Raw genomic sequence first — 22,487 nt, 5'->3', positions numbered from 1 at the left:
ATGTAACCTCCGACCTTCTTCAGGTGCATTTTGTCAAACTTGGGAATCTTTATATTGAACTTGAAAGTTAGTATGGAATTTCAAACAGAACTTTTTATTTAATTTATGGAGGATAGATTGCTCTCGTTCCATCAGCGATGATTGGGTAGAAGTCTTGAGTAAAATACGCTTAAATATGATATTTTAATTTATGCAGATTTCATATTTATTATTATAGACCCAATTTTCTACTGATTTTTATATAGAACGCAATCTAGAGTAGTGATTTCAAAAGTTAAAAATATATATATGCCTCGGATGCCATTGGCTAGAATCGAAACCAAAACGTATAACTCTCCAGCATTATTCGTTGTCATCTGAGGCAAGTCAAAATGCATTAAAACTTTAAAAATTAATACTGGGAAAAATATAAATGTATATTTGCGTATGCATTGAAGATACACGTTTGGTCGACTTACGTCTGTTATGCTAATTTTTCAATTTTCATCACGTAGCAGCTATTTTTATCAACTAAAAACCAATTTATTATTTTGAAGCCAATTCGCTATCGATTACCACATTACTCATTATATAGTAGTGAGTTCGGAAGTAAAAAAAAAAAAATGACTTGGGTGTCATCAGCTAGAATCGAACCCAAAACATTTAGCTCTTCAGCGTTATTAGTTACCATCTGAGCTGATTCCACATGCATATCAGAACTTTAAAAATTAACGCAATTTAACATATAAATGTATATTTACGCATACATAGAGGAGCACTTACGCCTGCTGCCAAGTTCCAATTTTTTAATTTTGATTTCTTAGCAGTTATTTTTAGTCACTAAAAATCAAATCAGATTTGTTTCACAGGTCTGAATTCCCTATATATCAAGTTTCAAATCTGTAGACCAAAAATTGACAAAGTAGTTTGATAGAGATTGTTCTGCACACACACACAAGGTCACTTTTATAGAGAGAGATTTCTATAATTTTCTAATTATTAGGTAAATAAATGTAAAAATAATGTCGTTTTTATCATATATATATATATATATATATATATATTCGTCAAAAAACGACATTATTTTTGCACCAACTTGATATAAATAAAATAAATTATAGTTAAACAACATATTTTTATTCATTTATGTCAAAAACATGACGTTGATGAGTTCTCTTTGTTCAACATGAAATATGCTTTCATTGTATTTTATACATGGGTCTCTATTAATAATTGACTTATGAAAAGATCACCACAATATATCTTATACTCTGAAGAATGTAGTTGCAAAATATATGTTTATGTGGATCTATTTCCAAAACACTAAACGGAGTTTGTGAACAGACAGACACAGAAACTATAACTTTATATATTTAGATTCCAGAGATTTCATTACTGCTAATTATTCATCCAATATTCATAAAACCAAATCCCAAAATTAAACATAATGTAAATGAATACGTATTGGAATATATCATTTTCTTGTGTTATCTGCAAAAATAGAATGGAAATATGGAAACCTATTGATTTATCTGAGACATTTTACACCTGCTGTCTGCACCCATCATTGTTAATGTTTGTACAGAAAGCTTGCTTAATAAATCAATTTTGTTTTTGCTGCGTGTTTACAAGTTATGCTTCTTGCATACATATATATTAATAAAATTTGAACGTACATAACATATAGCAATGGTTTTGTAAGTAAATGTGGTTTTTAGGTCTTATTCAATTTATATATTTACATTTATTTTACACATAGGGCTCTCTCAATAGATCGACATGAAAAGAGTGCCTCATCATATATTATTTAAGGATAATCTAACAGATAAAATTTTCTTATCGGATTTCCAAAGTTTGTCACTAATAGCAATTAATCTGAGAAATCAATTTTTTTTATTTTGTGTAGCCACTTTTTATTTTTTATTTTTTTATCCTTGGACGATTTTATTTTAATAAAAAATGTATTTCGCTTCATTTACTTTCAAATAATACTTATTCCATCTCGGAATCTTTGATAATATAAAGTCATTTTTCAGTAAGTATCTTCTCGGTTTCAGCTGCTTACGTTCTTGATAAAAAGAAATTCTATGTTTCTCTAACTTTGGCAGCTTTAGGATATACATTTACATATGTTTAGAAGAAAAAATAGATCATTTAAATACCAAAGCAAGGAATCGTTTACAATAGATACTGTGAGTTCAGCATTAAATAACTCCAAATATGTTCATTTGCCACTAAACTAAAAATAATTATCTTATTAATATTCATTTCAATGACGCAAAATGAAACAATTGTGGTTATTAATTTTGTATGCTTGCAAAATACATAATTGAATTACATTTAGAAAAGCAGATAAAAATATAGCATTTATATAATGAGAAGCAGCATGAATTAGCTACAAGTACCAATTCGTACTTTTATGCACAAAACAAATCGGCACTTCTACAGAATTGGGACGAGATTTTGTAGTCGATAAATGGAGCTTTCACATAAAAAACAATGGTTTCAACAGATTTTTTTGTCAATTCTAATAAGTTACAATGATAGCTTCCAAATTATGCAGTCAAAATTATCCGTATATTACTAAATTATTACACAAAACTTTAATTGTGTTAGCAGGTGAAAACTTTCTGCCATCTTGTTTAAATCAAAACGGAAAATTACCTCCCTTTTGAACCCTCCTGTGTCTTACGATCGTTTTCATCAAATTCTATTTTTTATTTTCTTTAATAAATAATTTTCTACCCTATCGATTTTCGTAATTTTTGGATATAATCATCTTAAAAATACGAGGAATACGTAGATACCATTGTTTTCATGTGCATTACAATTTCCGAAATTTTTTTTTTTTCTTACAAGGCCCGGAAGCCTCCCAGGGGTAACGGTTATTGCGTGTACAGTAATCAATGGGATAGTATCATAGTAATCGTTAGTATTGGAGATTTGATAAAGTGTCTTACTTAAGGGGGCGGCTCATCAGGAATTCGTTTATGTTGGACTTGAAGACATCCAGGTTGTAGTCAGGTGGGAAACAAGCAAACGGAACAGAGTTCCACAGGCGTGCACTTCTAAGAAAGAAGCTTTGTTCATGGAATGTACGTTTTGGTTTTGGCACAGCTAAAGAGTGGGTAAAATTTTTGACAGTGGTTTCAACTAGATGGGTGTTTATCGTGAAAGATTGGCGAGGGGGGGACCAGAGATTGCAGCTCAGACGAGCACTTGCCATGGAAGTAACGTCCCAATAGTGTAGAAGCGTCAACAAATCAATAAAATTAGGAAACTGCAACATTACTTACCTGTCTTAAACCAGATATTTTATATCACTCTCAGAAGAAAACAGTGATAAGGCACGTCACCTGCTGTATTTGTTGTTCAAAACCACCGTCTGAAGAATATGAGGTTAAACTCTTAGATTTAAAAAAAAAAAGGTCTAATAGAACGGATTTAATAATACAATGTATTAATTAGTAATCAGAGAAACGATTGTGTTATATTACTCCACTATCATAATATCGTGTATCAACAGATAGAATGTCTGCAGAGAGACCTCAGCTTCTTCCGGTAGGTGAGGCTACTTGACATCAACTCTCTTCCAATGTTCACACTTGGTTTGACTGAACAAGCAAGAACCTGTTACATGGTTATTAGCTGCTTGATAAATTTTCAAGCATTTTCGAAAAAGGTTATCTGGGTCACTGACATGCGAGTGATCCAGCATCATTTTACAACTGCACTGCTATGATTTCCTTTCCTTCTCAGACTGTTTCTTTACTTCTCCTCCACCCCCTTCTCCTTCACCTCCTCCCCCTCCTATTATATGCTCATATCAGTATGCAAAAAGAGAGATTATCACATTTAATTTTTTTTTTTAATTTATTAACGAGACACCTCTTATCAAGGTTCAAAGACCACTCAAGGATAATGGCTAATGAGTGTCAGATACACCACAAAACAACCACGCAAGGATTGATAACGATGGTTGAAACTAAGAAGAATTTGGTTATTTAAGAGGATGTGGCTTACACAAGAATTTGGACATGAAAACGACTATGTTGTAGTTAGCCAGTAAGCATCCGCATGGTATTGTGTTGCACAGAGGGGTAGTTCTTGGAAAGAAACTTTCATCATGGAAGTTCGGTTTAGTTTTAAGTACATAGAGGAATAAAGAGAAGTTATTCACAATGGTTATTGTAGATGAACAAGTTTTTGCTGTGAATGTTTTGTAGGGGAAAACCATAGATTTGAGCTCAGTCGAGTATCTATCATAAAAATAACGATAGAGTAGAGAAAGATTTTATTCCTGACTATAAAATAGAATAACACTAGCTTGAATTAAAAGTTATGAACGAATGTCTACTTTATATATCTCTACTAGTATATAAAAGGAACTTTGTGTGTGTGTGTGTGTGTGAGAGAGAGAGAGAGAGAGAGAGAGAGAGAGAGAGAGAGAGAGAGAGAGAGAGAGAGAGAGAGAGTTCCGTATGAACTCCTAAACAGCTGGAACGATTTTTTTTTAAATTTCATACAAATGTACTTTATGTGCCTGACAGTGTTCTTGAATAGATTTTATATCGGAATATCTTTGATAAGTATCAATAATCAAAATAATCCAATGAAAGAAGGAACAGGCAATTTTGACCAAAGTTAACACCTTACACAGCCTAACATCACAGGTGCATTTGAGAAGTTTTATTACCGCACAAGCAGAAAGGTCCGGTATATAAAATCAATAGAAGATTCTTTTATATGACAGGGGCACGTTTGAAATGAATGTTTCTGTTTAGAGCACAATTGAACCATGATGCTTGACTTTTGCATTTCAAACTTTAATGCAAGCCATTATATAAAAATAATTTTATAAAATCAACAGAAGTTCTCTACAGTGCAATGTAGACTATAATGTATTGTGGACTAAGTCACTACAGGGAGGCATGTGACGCTTCCTTCCAGTGCATCATGATTGGTCCCCAATTAATCAATTTGCTTGAAAAATGGGCGATTTTACAGATTTCGATGACAATAAAATATGGGAGGGTGAAACACTTTTTGATCTTCATTCAACCCCAGGCAACGTCGTGTTTCCCTGCTAGTATATGTGATTGCAGCAAATGTATTTTATTAGATTTATTTTCTGTTAGTTTGTTATTTCCTTTAATTTTTATCTTGTTTATTCTTTTGCCAACCGGCCAAGATCAAAGTGTAGTATCTGTTCTGATACTACACTTAAATTTTTTGTTCTCAGTTTATGGAGAAGATATATTTCACGAGACAGTTTTTTTTTATTTTTGTTTCTTTCTCCACATTAAAAAACGACCTTGGAGTCTGACGCTGCCTTCGTGGAGAGGCAAAGTAAATAGGAATTAAAAAAAAAAATGCACTCTACCGTAGACAACTTGAACCTTTGGCTAAGAGTTTAGAATCTGTATAATTATATAAAGTCTGTGGACTTTTCTTGCTTGCTTGCATTTTGTCTTCAATGATCGGGCGATTCCATCTTTTAAAAAAAGGGATGACAAATGAATTTTACAGACACAAACACAGACACAGACACACACACACACACACACACACACACACACACACACACACACACACACACACATATATATATATGTGCGTGGCTCAGATGCTAAGAGATAATGGTGAAGAGTTGTATGTTTTGGTTTCGATTCTATCTGATGCCATATATATATATATATATATATATATATATCGTAGATATACATATATATACATATATATATATGCATATATATATATATATATATCGCATATATACATATATATACATATATATGCATATATATATACATATATATATGACTATATATATATACACATATATACATATATATATATGACTATATATATATACATATATATATATGACTATATATACATACATATATATATATATACATATATATATATATATATATATATATATATATATAGTCTTGTTCTCACTACTATATATTAGGTTCAATATAGTAATCGATAGAGAATTGTCTCTATAATAATAAATACATAATCTGCATAAATTAAAATATCATATTTGAGCGTATCTTACGATCGAGCAACGCCGGGTGGCCTGCTAGTAATTTATAATTTTTTATGAGTATAAATTATAAGTAAAAATTGTAACTGAAGGTTTCATGTGAGTCTCATTATCTAGTGGCATAATATGGCATTTTCATTGATGTCTACATGATAAATTATGAAATATCATATACAAGATATTATTTTGGTTATGGTAATATATATATATTTTTTTTTCAGTAGATTATCTTATGATTGAATATTTTGCTAATGAATTAATCTAATGCTATTTCGATATTTAAAGAGAGAAGAAAAAATGGTGTTCGTTCACTACACCACTTAATAAGAAATGATTTTATTTTATTGATTTGAAAGCAAAGAGGAAATCAAATTTTTACTTGAATCATCAGACAATTGTTTTGATCATGAAAAGACCGTTGCTTATATTAGATAAGATATTGTATAGAGAAAATATAGAGCGCCGTTTCTTTTCTTTTTTTGTTTCAGTTGACTCTTCTATTGCATTAACCTACAGAATATTAATGCTCTCTGTCCCCTCTCTTCTTCTTCTTCTTCTTCTTCTTCTTCTTCTTCTTCTCTCCGTATATGGTTAAAATTAAAAACAAAAACCTATACTAAGATTAAACAACTGTCTCAAGGAATACAATAGCGATATAATTTTTATATTGGATATTTTTTTTTTCAATAGCGTTGTGAGGGTGTACATTTGTGCCAGACATTTATAAATAACAGAAAACCATTTCATTTATATCTTGTAAGTTGGAAATAATAGAAAATTCAAATAACAATGGTAATATAAGGTTTAGAGCTTGTAACCGGAGTAAACAGTTGTCTTAATTCATTCCTGGGCAACACCGTAATTGTCAACTAGAAAAGGATACATTCAGACTTAATACAAAGTGTATATTAGAGAATCGCTTCGTTGATTTAAAAAAATGTTGATAAATTGGGCACAAACACGCATATATATATATAAATATGACGGAAGCATTTTTTCATATTAATATTAAGATTTTATTAAAGACATACATATTATTTTCTATTCTTTAGAAATCTTCATGTCACAAAGAACATATATGGATTTATATATATATATATATATATATATATATATATATATATATATATATATATATATATATATACATATATATATATATACACGTTTATATATGCGTGTGTGCATATTAATTAAAATAATAAATAAAAATAGACATAAAATAAATCAAGAACAATATATGCATATTGATTAAAATAAGTTCACATGTATAGTACTAAAAAGACAATGCTTTTTTCAAAAGTGCTCACTACATTGGTAGAGCTTTTATCAGCAAATTATATAAACATTAGAAAATGCCTTATTTATGTTTCAACATTATCCTCAGGGTTTCAATTTTTTATGATGTTTATATATATATATATATATATATATATATATATATATATATATATATATATATATATATAGTGTGTGTGTGTGTGTGTGTGTGTGTGTGTTCACCAACGTTTCGTCTTTATTTCGAGACTCCCTCTCGATGAATGAAATTAAGAAAAACAATAGTACAAATATTGGAAAATTTTCTTATGAAAAGTGTGACGCTGTTCCATTTTAGAAACGGAAAAAGACGTTGGAAATTTTTTTAAAAATCGGGGTGGTGGAGATTGAGTTGTTAAAGAAAGAGATTTTTAATATAGCCGTTAATATATGTAAATAATATGGTGCACTGGTGCAGTTAATATTCTTTCTGGAAAAAGTATGTCTGTTAAAATTCAAATGTAGGTGCATAACTGAAATTAAATGAGTGTGTTTTTGTTAAGTATTTTATCAAATGAGATTATATGTATTAATTATTATAAGGAGGTGTTCCTATGGTGTGAGAGGGTTAACCTGTGTCTACAATTAAACTATGTTCTTTTAATAAATTTACAATTAAATTATTATTAAATCTGTTAAAATTAATTTTTAAATCTACAATTAAATTATGTTCTTATTAATGGCGCTACATTATAGAAACCTCCAGGTTGTCTAATGTGCTTGAATTTGCGATAAGCGCTGATTCAAGAAGTCTCCGGCGCGGTTTATTTGAAATAAATTTAACTATTTTTGCTGTAATGAATGAGAGAATAATGCACTTAGAGAGTTGCTATTTCTTGTATCTATTTTATGTTCATTGAGTCATTTTTCTAATTTACGCTGGGTTTCATCAACGTGCCTATGATGGCAATTTTGGCAAGGAATAGTGTATATGTCTGCATTGGAAACTGGTTCGTTTTGGAGATGTTTTGTTGTTTTTAATATTTGTTTTATAGTTGTGTTTTTGTTTTCTTAATTTTATTCATCCAGAAGAAGTCTCGAAATAAAAACGAAACGTTGATAAACTCGGTTTATTCATTTTTATTCCTCTATTTTATCGAATACTATTTCCATTTTCCATTATTCTCATTTAACTAACTTTCTTGGATTTACATTTTTGGATTCAACCGTCATTGGATACTTTACCTTTCAGCAGACTATCCATTCACATGAAATCACCTTTTTCTTCACCATATTCCCTATGTTTCACTTTTTGTTATCAAGTAAGATCTTTGACCTACTTGCAATTTCATCAAATACTTTTGCATGCAAAATCTGATCCCGCATTTTGCTAATTCCTACCCTCTGATGAGAAGGAAAGTATTTCTTCGAAACTCCGCGGATTAAGGACTATCCACTTATTTAGTGTTTCCTTTTCAAATTAAATATGTTTTTAACTCTTTTTCAAAGTGTTTTTTAACATGTTTTATTAACTATTTGTTCTTATATATATATATATATATATATATATATATATATATATATATATATATATATATATATATATATATCAGTCATTCAAAACATTCTAAGACTCAATCAGAAAGATTTTTTCTAGTAGCAGCACTATCACTTATTATAAAACTAGAAAAACTAATTAACGTCCAGTTTTTAATTTCTGTGCAATTATGAACCATTTTAAGATTCATCTGCACTACTTAAATGCTAGGTTTATTTATGGTGTCTTTTATTTAAAAAAAAAACACCCATTATTTTGCTGATGAGGAGACTTTGTTTTTATAAAAAAACTATATGCTAAAATTATTGTCCGTGACTCAATGTCTGTCACAATAAAAAACATCGTTTCCGAAACGATCGTACAATTTATTGGCTTTGTTGTGCTCCTTCTTATGAAACGGATTTTTAATTTTAATTTTGAATTATAAATTATCAATCACCTTACCAAATATATATATATATATATATATATATATATATATATATATATATATATATATATATATATATATTTAAATTAAAAAATGTATCCATTTTAAATGTGGAAATTGATGAATCGCACAGGTAAGAAATTCATTTTTATACTATGAAAAGGTTAGTAATTGCAATTAAGAATAGGAAATTGGATAACATTTTTTGTAACATGTCTTCTTCCTAAGATTAAGGGTGGTGGTGTTTGATCAACACTGCTGGGGAGCCATGAAGTAATATACTGTTTTGTTTTTAAATCCCCGAAACAGTGTTTCATGGTAAAAAACTGATGATCCCTTGAAAAATAAAAAAATTGGTATTATAGCAAATTCGAGAGAGTTGATGCAGTGATTGCAGGTGATTAAATGACTTACTGACTAGATGGTTTTTTTTAACGAATGATAAAAAGTAATATTTTGTATAGTTTCAAATGTTAAAAACTTCAAAGACTATATATATATATATATATGCAGTAATAAGTAAGCAAATATATATATATATATATATATATATATATATATATATATATATATAGAGAGAGAGAGAGAGAGAGAGGGAGAGAGAGAGAGTGAGAGAGAGAGAGTGGAAGTTTGAACAATGTAGACATAGAATAAAGAGTATATGGCGACTCACAGCTTTTCGCCTTGCTTTCACATCAGACTGTCAGTCACCATACGCTGCTGATTCTATATCTACACTCTTCAAACATGTATCTACTTTATCATAAATATTGTGACCTTTCCATTTGAACATATAACAACTAACACAATTATATATATATATATATATATATATATATATATATATATATATATATATGTGTATATATATATATATATATATATAGAGAGAGAGAGAGAGAGAGAGAGATGTCAAAAAATAAAAATAGAAACTGCAAGTATTCACTTCTTTTATATAGATATTTATACAGGTGTTTGCTGTTTAAATGAGGGGGGGGGGTACATTTAATAAAACCATGTTTGTTAAAATGCCTTTTACCCTCGACTATAATTATTTGTAAATAATCTTTTATAGGGTACGATAATTAATCAATGCAAAGGGAATAAATAAGCTTCATTAAAGATTAAATACGATTTTTTTCTTTAACTTCATTCAGTTTAATGACATTAAATAATGTTAGTTTATACAGGAAGTTCACAAAATCTGGTTATATTATGTAGCCAGACTTTGTGGAAGCATCCTGTAGATTGGCCATGTATCTATCGCTTTATTACGGCGTATTATTTAACATTTACGTGCAATCATAAACCATGTCAAAATATGAGTGCCAGCCAATACCCAAGATATTCATGAAAAAGGCTGTGACAACAGCAAATCATTTTCGCTGTTTTGACTCTTGAGTACATATCCTTTAATATCTTATATGTTTTTATATAGACGGATGTGGTTGTCGGTAGATTAAGTGTGTCTAAGTGTGTCGGATATATACCCGAGAGTCAAAATAATGAAAAGAATATGCTGTTGTCACAGAATAAATCATATGTAATGTAAATATCTTTTATTATACTAAATGTCAGTTAATGTTTGTTTTCATAAGTTTTTTCCTATATACTTTAATAAAGCAAAATACGTGCTCAAATATCCCCTAGTTCTAGGATTGAGTTATTTAATTAACCATAGCTTGTAATTAACTCCACGCGTCACCTATTTCTCTTATTAGGTATGTATCTTTTTTTGCCTCCTCTCACTCCTTTGATTTAACCACTAATATTTCTTAATGTTTTGTTGGGCATTTAGAGAAAAGGTGACCCTCTTAAGTATTTCACATAGCGTGTCCGTACACACCATAAACACGTATGTAAATTAGATAGAAAAATAATGGGTCATTTTACTTCTATATTCGATCGATCGATGCCTCTGTTCTGTTTTGAAAGACAAAGGATACCCCAAGGGACAGTTGTGTGTGTAATTGGGAGGCAAGGTTTGCGCAATCACCAACCACACCTCTCCTGAATCGGCACTGCTTGAGTCCAGTGGCAAGGAGAAGTGCTAGACGACTGGAAACAATGCCGAGATAAGCAGAGAGCACATACAGCACCCGAAAGTCCCAAATGGTCACCCATTTAGTATTGACTAGGTTCAACGTTGCTTAACTTTGGTGATTTGACGGAACCGGTGTGTCAACATGATTATGTCGTATTCACTTCTATATTATCCATAATGATATATAAACATGTAAAAAAGACTTATTGCTTTTAATAATGCAAGAAGAGTTTCTTAAACAGTTAATGAATTTTCCAATGAAATCAAAGTAAAACAAAAAAATGGTGGCGTAAAATATACGAGTTTATGAATGCTGGCAATCATCATTATAAAAAGCAGATTTAAATTACCTGATTATAATTTAAAGATTGATATTTGACATTATGAAAATTGCAAGCTCAAGCATTTTCACATGAGAGAGAGTTAGACATAAGGTTGTTTTAATGTGAGGAAAATCCAGCTCCCTTAAAAATGTCATTGGATAGGGACATATATTTGAATTGCCTCAGTCTAGGAGAATTTCTCATTCACTGACCGGAGACAGAAAAGATGATATGTAGTATCAGAACAGATACTACAAAGGCCAGAAAGGCATGTCGTTAATTACATTTAAAACATGATAACAGTATACTTTGATTTTGGGGATGAGTAGTCAGCATTGCTTGCATCGTTTATATTTGGACTATTGTCCTCATCAATCTTGATATTTATGTTCTGTTATGTTATGTTTCGGAAAATGTTCCTCGTAACCTTCTTCAAGTGTGTTGTTCATTTATGGCGATAAATAATACATCTGAACAAGAAGGTAATACACAATGGCACACACACATTATTTATATATATATATATATATATATATATATATATATATATATATATATATGTAAGCAGAATTTGATGTTAAAATAACTGTGCAACCAAACACACACACACACATATATATGTAAGTATAAAATGTAAACTCTGTAAAGTAGCATTTATAAACAATTCATTATTCAACAAAGAACAAGCAACGAACATTTAGAAATTCCTTATTCCGTGAAGTTTCAAAGGATGCCTTCTTTTCTTTAGAGGAAAGATATTAGCAAAATATTTATAGTTGAACTATGATTTTGCTGAATTAGTAAACTTAACAATACCTTTATTGAATAACAATTTATTTATGAATATATATATTGCTTTTCTCATTCTAAACAAGGCATAGTGCCACTTAGAACGTAAGAGGCTTTTATTTGACTTTGGGGAGTTCAACAGCGAGATGTTTGTTCATTATATATATATATATATATATATATATATATATATATATATATATATATATATAACTACTTCATTTATTCGCATAAATTTAATATACGAAAGTATAGATTTATGCGTAAACTTTAAGTATTTACTTCAAAAGTGCTCAATACGTAGGTAGAGCTAGTTAGTAATTTATAAAATATATATGGCGATTAAGCTACACTGAATATTCTGCGTTTCATCCAACTATAGGATTCGTCAGGCTTATGCATAAGCCTGACGAATCCTATAGTTGGATGAAACGCAGAATATTCAGTGTAGCTTAATCGCCATATATATTTCATAAATTACTATATATATATATATATATATATATATAATGTCATACACATACAGTACTGTTTCGTTGTATTACAACTCATCAGTGTGGCTAGACAAGCACCTTCATGGATTGAACCTATAACCATCGAGTTGACAGCCGGCAGCTCTACCCACAATATATATATATATATATATATATATATATATATATATATATATATATATATATATATATGTATTAAAGTAACGTTGAGCCTGGCTAGTACAAGATGGGTAACCATTTGGGAAGCTAGGTGCTATATGTTTGGTGCCAAGTCATAGAAATTTCCAGTTTGGTATCTGGGGGCATATTAATTCACTTGGAGAGATGCACCCCTAGTTTTCGTTAAGGCATGCATCTAGAAGAAGGAAACTCTGATGCAAAAACCTGCAGTCTACTCTATACTCTCTCTATATATATGTCTTGTGGCAGTAATATTAAAAAGTGTGATTGGTTCTACACAAAGCCTTCACCACTATAGACAAATCATCTGTGTGCATTCCCGAGCAACTTAGTTGTTGTGGTGGAACCTCATATGTCGAAATCGATGGGAGAGCTCATCATATATATATATATATATATATATATGTATATATATATATATATATATATATATATATATATATATATATATACATATATATATATATATATATATATATATATTATAAAATATTCTATTCTATTATGTTTCAATCATATTATGAATCTATTATGTTATATACATTGATTTTATATATATATATATATATATATATATATATATATATATATATATATATATATATATTATGGCAGTAGATTTTAGTTTCCTAGAAGTACATCCAATGAAACAACATGTGTCTACCAAAAAGTGCTCAATGAGTAAACAGAGCAGGTATATTAAATTTATTTATACAAACATTGGTATGTATCAAACAATGTTTGTATAAATAAATTTAATATATATATATATATATATATATATATATATATATATATATATATATATATATATATATAATATATATATATATATATTATATATATATATATATATTGTTTTTAAAATATATATATTCACTGACTCGTGTTTCAACGTCTACAACTCATCAGAGTGGCTAACTATATATATATATATATATATATATATATATATATATATATATATATATATATATATATATATATATATATATATATATATACTTTTTTACTCTAAACAAGGCAGAGTATCAGTTGGAACATAGGATGCTTTTATTTGACTTTGGGGAGTTCAACAGCAAGATGTTTGTTCATTATTTTATATATATATATATATATATATATATATATATTATATATATATATATATATTATAAAATATTCTATTATGTTTTCATCATATTATGAATCTATTCTGCTATATATATATTGTTAATTTGATTGAAAATACTCAGAGGTCGTTTAAATGACACAAATTATCGAACAATTCTTACACACAAATATCAAATTTTTTATGCTGAAACAAATAACGAACATAAAAAGTAAACTTTTGAAAAAAAAAATCAACAAAAAACAAAAAAAAATTGCCTGTGATGATTACTAAAATTTTACATAAACGATTCTTATCAAAGTATAGATGAAATAAATTAAGATAGTGTTATAACGATATAAAGAACAATCTAAACTTACACATTGTAGATGTTGGCTCCTCTGTCACCGTTTTCTTTTGGAGTCTGGAATGCTTCTTCCTGGAACAGCACTACGTTCTCAAAAAAAAAAAAAATTTTTTTTTTTTATTTCTTTTTATTTTACACTGTGATTTCATCTCTCGTATAACAAGGGCATCATATGTGCAGGTGTGATTGATCCAAGTGTGTGTTTACATGTATGCACGTGTTTGCATGTGTGCACATGTTTGCATGTGTGCGAGGTTGGGGGAGTGTTAATATGAACTACCAGCAAAAAAAAAAAAAAAAAAAAAAAGAAGAAATCCACTAAAATTTAGGGGAAAGGTGTAGTAGCGAGTTTGTCAAATCATATTTAGTATGCATGCATGACTCTATACAAGTGAGAGAAAGGAAGAGAAAAAGAAAGAAAGAAAGAAAGAAAGAAAGAAAGAGAGTGTATGTGAGAGATAGAGAGATAGAGAATGTGTATGCGTGTGAAAGAGAGTGAGAGAACATGAGTAAATGTGTGTAACGGTGTTTATGAATGGTTCATTTTTTTTTTTTAATTTTGGGTTCCTGAACCGTATACAAACTTGTGTGTGTGTGTGTGTATGTATGTATGTATGTATGTATGTATGTATGTATGTATGTATGTATGTATAGGCAATGTGTGTCTATATATATGCATACGTATAAAAGAAGTAAACGCATTTAAATTGAAATATATATATAATTCTTTTTTACCTTAAACAAGGGCTACTATTTGGAATGTGGGGAGTTGAGCAGCGAGACGTTTGTTCATAGTATATGTTATATTATAAAATATTAATATATACCCATGTGTATATATTATATAAATGCATGTGTGTATGTATCTAGGAATGTATGTATATGTTTGTACAAAAGAACCTTCTCATGTATATTTATTGTACACACACACGTGTGTGTGTGTGTGTGTGTGTGTGTGTGTGTGTGCGTGTGTGTATTTATTTATATCTTTAACAACTAAACATATATTCGTTTTAAAAGATATAGATGTACATGTCTAAGTAAACAAACAAGAACGCGGGTTTTATAGTATTTTGGAAAATGTGTATGAAAAGTTTATGCGTGTATATGTGGTAGAAGAAGAGAGAGAGAGTAACAGTAAGAGAGAGAGAGAGAGAGAGAGAGAGAGAGAGAGAGAGAGAGAGAGAGAGAGAGTATGAGAGCCCAGTAGAGGAGAAGGAAATGAGCAAAGCTGATCTGAGCCGTACCTGGTGATAGTCCCACCCACCATTAAGCAAAGAAAATAATCTAAATATAGAAAGAAATTCATTCACAAACAAGGAATTGGTTCGAGAGGAAATATCAAAAAAAAAAAAAAAAAAAATCCATTTTCTTGTGTGTGAATTGTCATGGCTTATCATTTTTTTTTCTGCCATTCATTTTAATGTCTTTTCTAAAAAAACATGTTCTAAAATATTAAAAAAGAAAACGTTAACAATAATTATTATCCTCTTGAATTTAAATTTAAAGAAGTTAATCAAAAAATCAACATATGAGTGGAGGGTAAATTGAGTTTCACACAAGACATTTTTTTTCTGTCATAACAAACAATTAAAAATAAGAAGAAATGGAATCATATCTGTTTAATTGGAAAATAGTAAAAAGGGTAAACGTTTTCGCATTTTTTTTCAACAACAACAGCCACTTTAAAAAACAAATGACAACCAACAATTAAATAACTTTATCAAAAAAAAAAAAAAAAAAAAAAAAATGAACGTTGCGGATGTGTATATGTTTTTGTGATTATTATAACAGAAGGATAAGATACTTGATGGCAGGTGTCAATATATCCTTTTGGAATTCGTCTTTTTTTTTCTTTTTTTTTTTTTTCTTTTTTGCAATGCTTCTGCACAATTACATTTTTCAATGCCTATTAAACTATCCTGAAGATGCACCTACGCTGTGCAACTTTTTAATATTTGTCTCATTGGATGTCAGCAATGCCGCTGTCCATTGTAGATGGACTGGCATCAACCCATTGGGTACAATCAGGAACATGAGCAATATTTGGTCTGTTAAATCTCCTTGAACTAATAACCTTATCTTCAGGGAAAAAGAATCGTTTTTGTATTGGTTCCATGTATCGGCTTTGTGTTTCATCTCTGTTTGGTGGACATGGCTCAATGTAGTCAGCAGTTAAGTCTACGAATAAAAAAAGAAGGAAAAAAATGTATGAATCAATTATAAGAAGAAAAAAAAAATTACTTGCCTCCCCACGAGGTCAGAGTTAGACACAAGGTCGGTTTTTAATGCGGGGGGGGGGGGAAATTCAGCTCCTCCAAAAAGGGCCACTCTGGGTAGGAACAAAAATAAAACTTGTCTCAGTCATGAAGGATTTCTCCTCCACTGACCGAGGATAGTTAAAGATGAAGTGTAGCGTCAGAACAGATACTACAAAGGCCAAGATGAAGTTTTATTTGATGTATTTATTTGTTTACAGACATACAACTAAACAATATTGTCCTTTTATATATAGAAAATAGAGCCAGTTTTTTTTTTTTTTAACCTACTTCTTTTACTATAATAGCTTGGTTTACAAAATATGTACATACTGTTAGTCAGTTTTGGTAAATATTGTGTTCCTAAAAAAAAAAAATTTTTTTTTGACGTTCAACTTCAAAAGATCATAACTCCTTTCATAATAAACTTTATTAATCGAAATAAGAACGATTAGAATCGACACATTTTTGCCAACGAGAAACAAGTTTATTTATCCCATTAGCATAGAAATCCGAAGTTCTGGAAGTGATGAAGTAATTGAATGCTAATTCAGCATCATCTTGGCTTTTAAAGCATTTTTCGTGCAGGAAATTGTCGAGATGCTTGAAAAAGTGATAATCGGTGGGCGAGAGGTCTGGTGAATATGGCAAATGAGGCAGAGTCTCGTACCCCAATTCGTTCAGCTTCTGCAGGGTCAGATGGGTACCATCCGGGCGAGTGTTGTCATGGAGGAGAATTGGTCCCTTCATATTGACCAATCTCTGGCACATATGTTGGAGCTTCTGATGCATTTCATCAATTTGTCAGCAGTACTTCTCTGGTATAATTGTTTCACCCGGATTCAAGAACCTTCTTTGGTGCAATTTCAGTTTCCGGAAGTATTGTGGAGCTTCTCCGGCATCTAACCACTGTGCCGAACATTGCCAGTTGTCATAGAGGATCCACTTCTCATCACACGTCACAATCTGCTTGAGAAATGGGTTGTTTTTGTTGCGCAGAAAGAGCATAGAAGACACCTCAAAACAACAGTTTTTTTATTAGTATTCAATTCATGCGGCACCCATTTATCCAACTTTTTTGACTTCCCTATTTGCTTTAAATAGCAAACGACTGTTGAGTGGTCGACCTCAAGTTCAACAGCAACTTCTCGTGTGATTTTCTGAGGATTGGCTTTAATTAAGGCTTTCAAATGTTCACTATCAACCGCAGTTGGCCGGCCATGACTATCTTCATCTTTGAGGCTCTCGTCACCATTGCGAAATTTTTTGAACCACCGTTGTGCCATACGTTCGTTAGTGGTTCCTGGGCCAAACATATTATTGATATCACGATCCGTTTTCAGCAGCTTTTCAGCCTAGTTTGAACTGGAACAAGAAAATCCTGCAGATTTAAATTTTGTCCATGCTGTCCATGCTGTCGAAAAGCCTACAAAAGCATGAATGAAAAGATTGAGAACGGTAACAGATAATACGATTCGATAGAGCGGAAAACGCGCTTCAAAATGATGTATAAGATAGCTATATATATCAATAAATTAATTCCGAAATCATATATAAAAGTAACATATGTGAGAAAACAATATTGTTTTTGCACCAACCTCATACTATCTACTAATTTGGGTAATCAACACTTGCATATACTTTTTTTAATCAATACAACATAAATAATACTAAATATACTTTGAACAAAAAATATTAATACAAAACTATTTTTAATCACTAATTTTTTTTTTTTTTTTTTTTTTACATGGGGGTCACCACTTATCAAGGCCCGAAGGCCACTCAGGGATAAGGGTTATTGTGTGTACAGTAATTAATGAGGTAGTATTGTAGTAATCATTAGTATTGGGGGTTTTGATAGAGTGTCTTACTTAAGGGGGCGGTTTGTCTGGACTTTGTTTATGTTGGACTTGAAGACGTCCAAGTTGTAGTCAGGTGGGAAACAGGCAAGCAGCAGAGAGTTCCACTGGCGTGCAGTTCTAAGAAAGAAGCTTTGCTCATGGAATCTACGTTTTGATTTAGGCACAGATAAAGAGTGGGGAAAATTATTGACAGTGGTTTCAGCCAGACGGGTGTTTCTCGTGAAAGATTGGCGAGGGGGGACGAGGGATTAGAGCTCAGACGAGCACCTGCCATGGAAATAGCGATAAAACAAAGACAGGCTTGCAACGTCTCTTCTGTGGGAGAGAGGTTGCAGGGAAGAGAAAAGGGCATCCCCCACTAAGCCACAAAGTCTATTTTGTACTCTGTCAAGGCAGGATAGGCTGTTTTTAGCAGCTCCTGCCCAGATGTGGCAGCAGTACTCCATCCTTGGACATACTTGGCTTTTATAAAGATAGAGAATTGCATCAGTAGTGAGATATCTTCTGGAGCGGTAGAAGGATCCCACCATTTTCCCAGCATTCCTGGCAACAGATTTGATGTACGTGTTCCATTTTAGATCAGGAGTAAAGGTCAAACCCAGAAACTTGTCAAAACATGGAGCCTCTCCAAGACGAGAGCTATCCATTTCAATTGATGCCAGATGGGGATCAGTGCATTGATAATGTTAAAGATAGGAGCTTGGTTTTGGATGCATTAAAAGTGACCAGCCACCTCTTCCCTCATTGTACCATGTGCTCAAGATTAGAGGAGAGAGAATTAGAGAGCACTTTGTCATTTACGGCCTTTGATGTGTTGCCATAGATCGTCGTGTCATCAGCATAGATGTCAACGAATGATTTAAGTATGGGTTTTGGGAGATCATTGATGTAGATCAGGAAGAGAGTTGGACCCAGGATGGACCCCTGAGGGACACCAGCATTAATACTGCAAACTATAACTACTTCCGCAAGCAAAGATATCTGTAACTGTATAAAGTTCAGCCATTCATCACACTGACAGTGAGATTGAAAACCTAACATGACATAAGAAAAGCTTTCTAAAATACTCAGTCATGTCTCTGTGATCAACATTTGAAAGATTACTTCATTTGCATAATAGATTACAAAAGAAACTTTCATTAATTAACCATTTTTTTTTTTTTTTAATTTTCTCGTTTAATGGATGATTGTTTTTATTTCACTATTACTCACAATTTTATGTATGGCTATTTTTTTTTTTTATCTCGTGGATAAATGATTATTATTTTGGATGAAAACTGTCATTTAAGTACTTTCATGTAAACTCATTCCTCAGAGATGTGATTCTTGGTTTCCCCAATTTTTCCGGGTAATAAAGGTTTTTTTTTTTTTTTTTTTTTTTTTTTTTTACTAAAGGGAGGTCACTACTTACCAAGCCTCAAGGGGTACTCGAAAATAATGGTTAATGAGTTATCAGGTGACCAGTCAGACAACATTGATAATGGTGGAACTTGGATAGGGTTTAATAAGAGGACGGCTCAACAAGAACTTTTTTACATTAGACTTGAAAACGACCATGTTATAGTTAGGTGGGAAGCAGCTCAACGGTATTGTGTTTCACAGATGGGTAATTCTAGGAAATTAACTTTGCTCATGGAATTTTCGTTTAATTTTAGGTAAGGGAAGTTGTTGCCAGTTGTTGTAACTGGATGTATGTTTGTAAAAATTTTACAGGAAGGGATCAAAGACAGAAGATCAGTCGAGCAACTGCCATAAAAATAACGATAGAGCAGAGACAGACTCGCAACGTCTCTTCTCAGAGAAAGAGGAAGTACGGAGGAGAAAAGATCTTCAGCCACTAGATTTCGAAGCTGGTTTTGAAACTCTGTCAAGGCAGTAAATGGTACTCTTACTCCTGCTAGTTATTAATAAATTGACGCTGAAAACAAAAGTAAAAAAAAACAAAAAAAAAAAACAACTTACACAAAATTGAAAGAGAAATAATAATTCTGTGTGATTTACAATGGGTTCCACAAGTATATATTCGTTTCTTATCTTTATTGTTTTTTCATTTTCCTTTTAAAGCTTTAATTAATTTCATAAAGGTAAAGTCCACAACATGTTTGCTGCAAGGCTAAAAATTAAAACATGAACCAATAGCTATTATGTTATGCATGCATATTGGTAATGCCGTTGTTTGACTTTCATCTGGAAAATTCCATTGTTTTAAATTTTCACACTTTTGCACTGGTTTTCCCCTGCTAAAATCCAAATATAAAGTTTTGCATGGGTTCGAATACCCTATATATTAAGTTTCATGTCTCTAGACCAAAAACTGACAGAGAAGTTTGGTAGATAAAATTTTTTAAACAAATTTTGAACTCATACATAAATGTATATAGAAAAAGGTTTGTGTTCCCTGTAAACTTTTCACGCAAATATTACGCAAGTATAAATCATGTAGAATATCTGCTTGAATATAATTACACGTACTGGTTAACAAAAGATGATCATTCCATAAGAAAACCGAAAAACTAATAGGGAATTAATTAAAATGAATGTTTAAAAGAATATGCAAATTAGATCTTTTGCAGATTAATACAATTCCACGACACATATATAACAAAGTTGTATTTTCTTTTTAAAAAAAAGAGAAAAAAGGCTTGCTTTTTTTTCTTTCTTGGCCTTTGGGCCAAGATCAAAGTGTAGTATTTGAATAAAATTAAACAATCGACTTTTATAAAACTAACAGTTTAGCCCGGTTTTGCTCAGGCCCTATGTACTGTTCATAACTTTGTGTGTGTGTGTGTGCAAACACGCCACACACACAAGAAAGTCTATTAACTTACACAGATCAAGCAACCCGTGGCAGAGATTGATTACTCGTAAGGTTAGCTTGTTGGAGGTGACATCGTCCTTTCGAGTATATAAAATTCCTACTGGTGAGACGTCGGCATGGGTTAAAGCTGATTTGATACCTCGTCCCTTGTTCGATATGAGGTAGGTTGTTTCCACTGTCGGATCTGTGTCACGGGTTGCTTGATTTGTGTAAGTTAATAGACTTTCTTGTGTGTGTGGCGTGTTTTCTCAGTTCGTAGAGTGCTCGCCTAGCATGCAAGAGGTTCGGGTTTCAAATCCTGAGCGCGGATATGTCTAACTGGTGAGCCCAAATGAGGGCGAAACTCGAATCTTGGACTTCCGATTTGTTGGCTTTCTTGGCTCTTGTGGGCTGCGACATTGGTTTGGCTGTGGAAAATCATTATATATATATATATATATATATATATATATATATATATATATATATAAAAAGTTTTTAGTCATTCAATGAATTTAAAAATTTATGACGTGAAATGTTTGAGTTTCAGATCAAAAGATTTTTATTATTCTATGTAAGACAAAGAATACATTAGAAATTTTAACTCCTTATCCTATAGGATTTCGTGAAATCCTATAGGATAAGGAGTTAAAATATTTCTACTGTCTTTTGATCTGAAACTCAAACATTTCACGTCATAAATTTTTGAATTCATTGAATGACTAAAAACTTGATTTATTTGCTTAAACAATTCTTATTTAGGTGGGATAATACTTATAGAATATTACTGCCAGTAATATTTGTAAATTTTATAATCACGGGTTTCCATACCAGCTGATTGTTAGATAATTTTATTCTGAAGTGTATATATATATATATATATATATATATATATATATATATATGGTAGAGACCGCAGAGGCCAAATTTTTTTAAACTTTGACCACAATTTTGATCCCTTAACATTTATTGTTTTGGGCTCAAATCAAAATAAAACGTTT

General features: G+C 31.1%; 1 protein-coding gene across 1 annotated transcript in view; it reads right to left on the bottom strand.

The window, feature by feature from the left end:
* The window catches only part of LOC145242857 (protocadherin Fat 4-like), a 154,864-nt gene that overhangs the window by 93,523 nt on the left and 38,854 nt on the right, over positions 1–22,487 (bottom strand). The window contains exons 4-5 of the mRNA XM_080105972.1: positions 16,535–16,750; positions 14,583–14,652 (exon numbers count right to left, since the gene is read on the bottom strand). Coding sequence (XP_079962098.1) covers positions 14,583–14,652; positions 16,535–16,750 — 286 coding nt within the window. The remainder of the gene's footprint in view (positions 1–14,582; positions 14,653–16,534; positions 16,751–22,487) is intronic.

This window comes from Euprymna scolopes, chromosome 21 (genome assembly GCF_053919585.1).
Source record: "Euprymna scolopes isolate OS-2025 chromosome 21, ASM5391958v1, whole genome shotgun sequence".
NCBI lineage: Eukaryota > Metazoa > Mollusca > Cephalopoda > Sepiida > Sepiolidae > Euprymna > Euprymna scolopes.
Note: the sequence above shows the minus strand (reverse complement) of the source record. Positions and strands in the feature narration are given on the sequence as shown.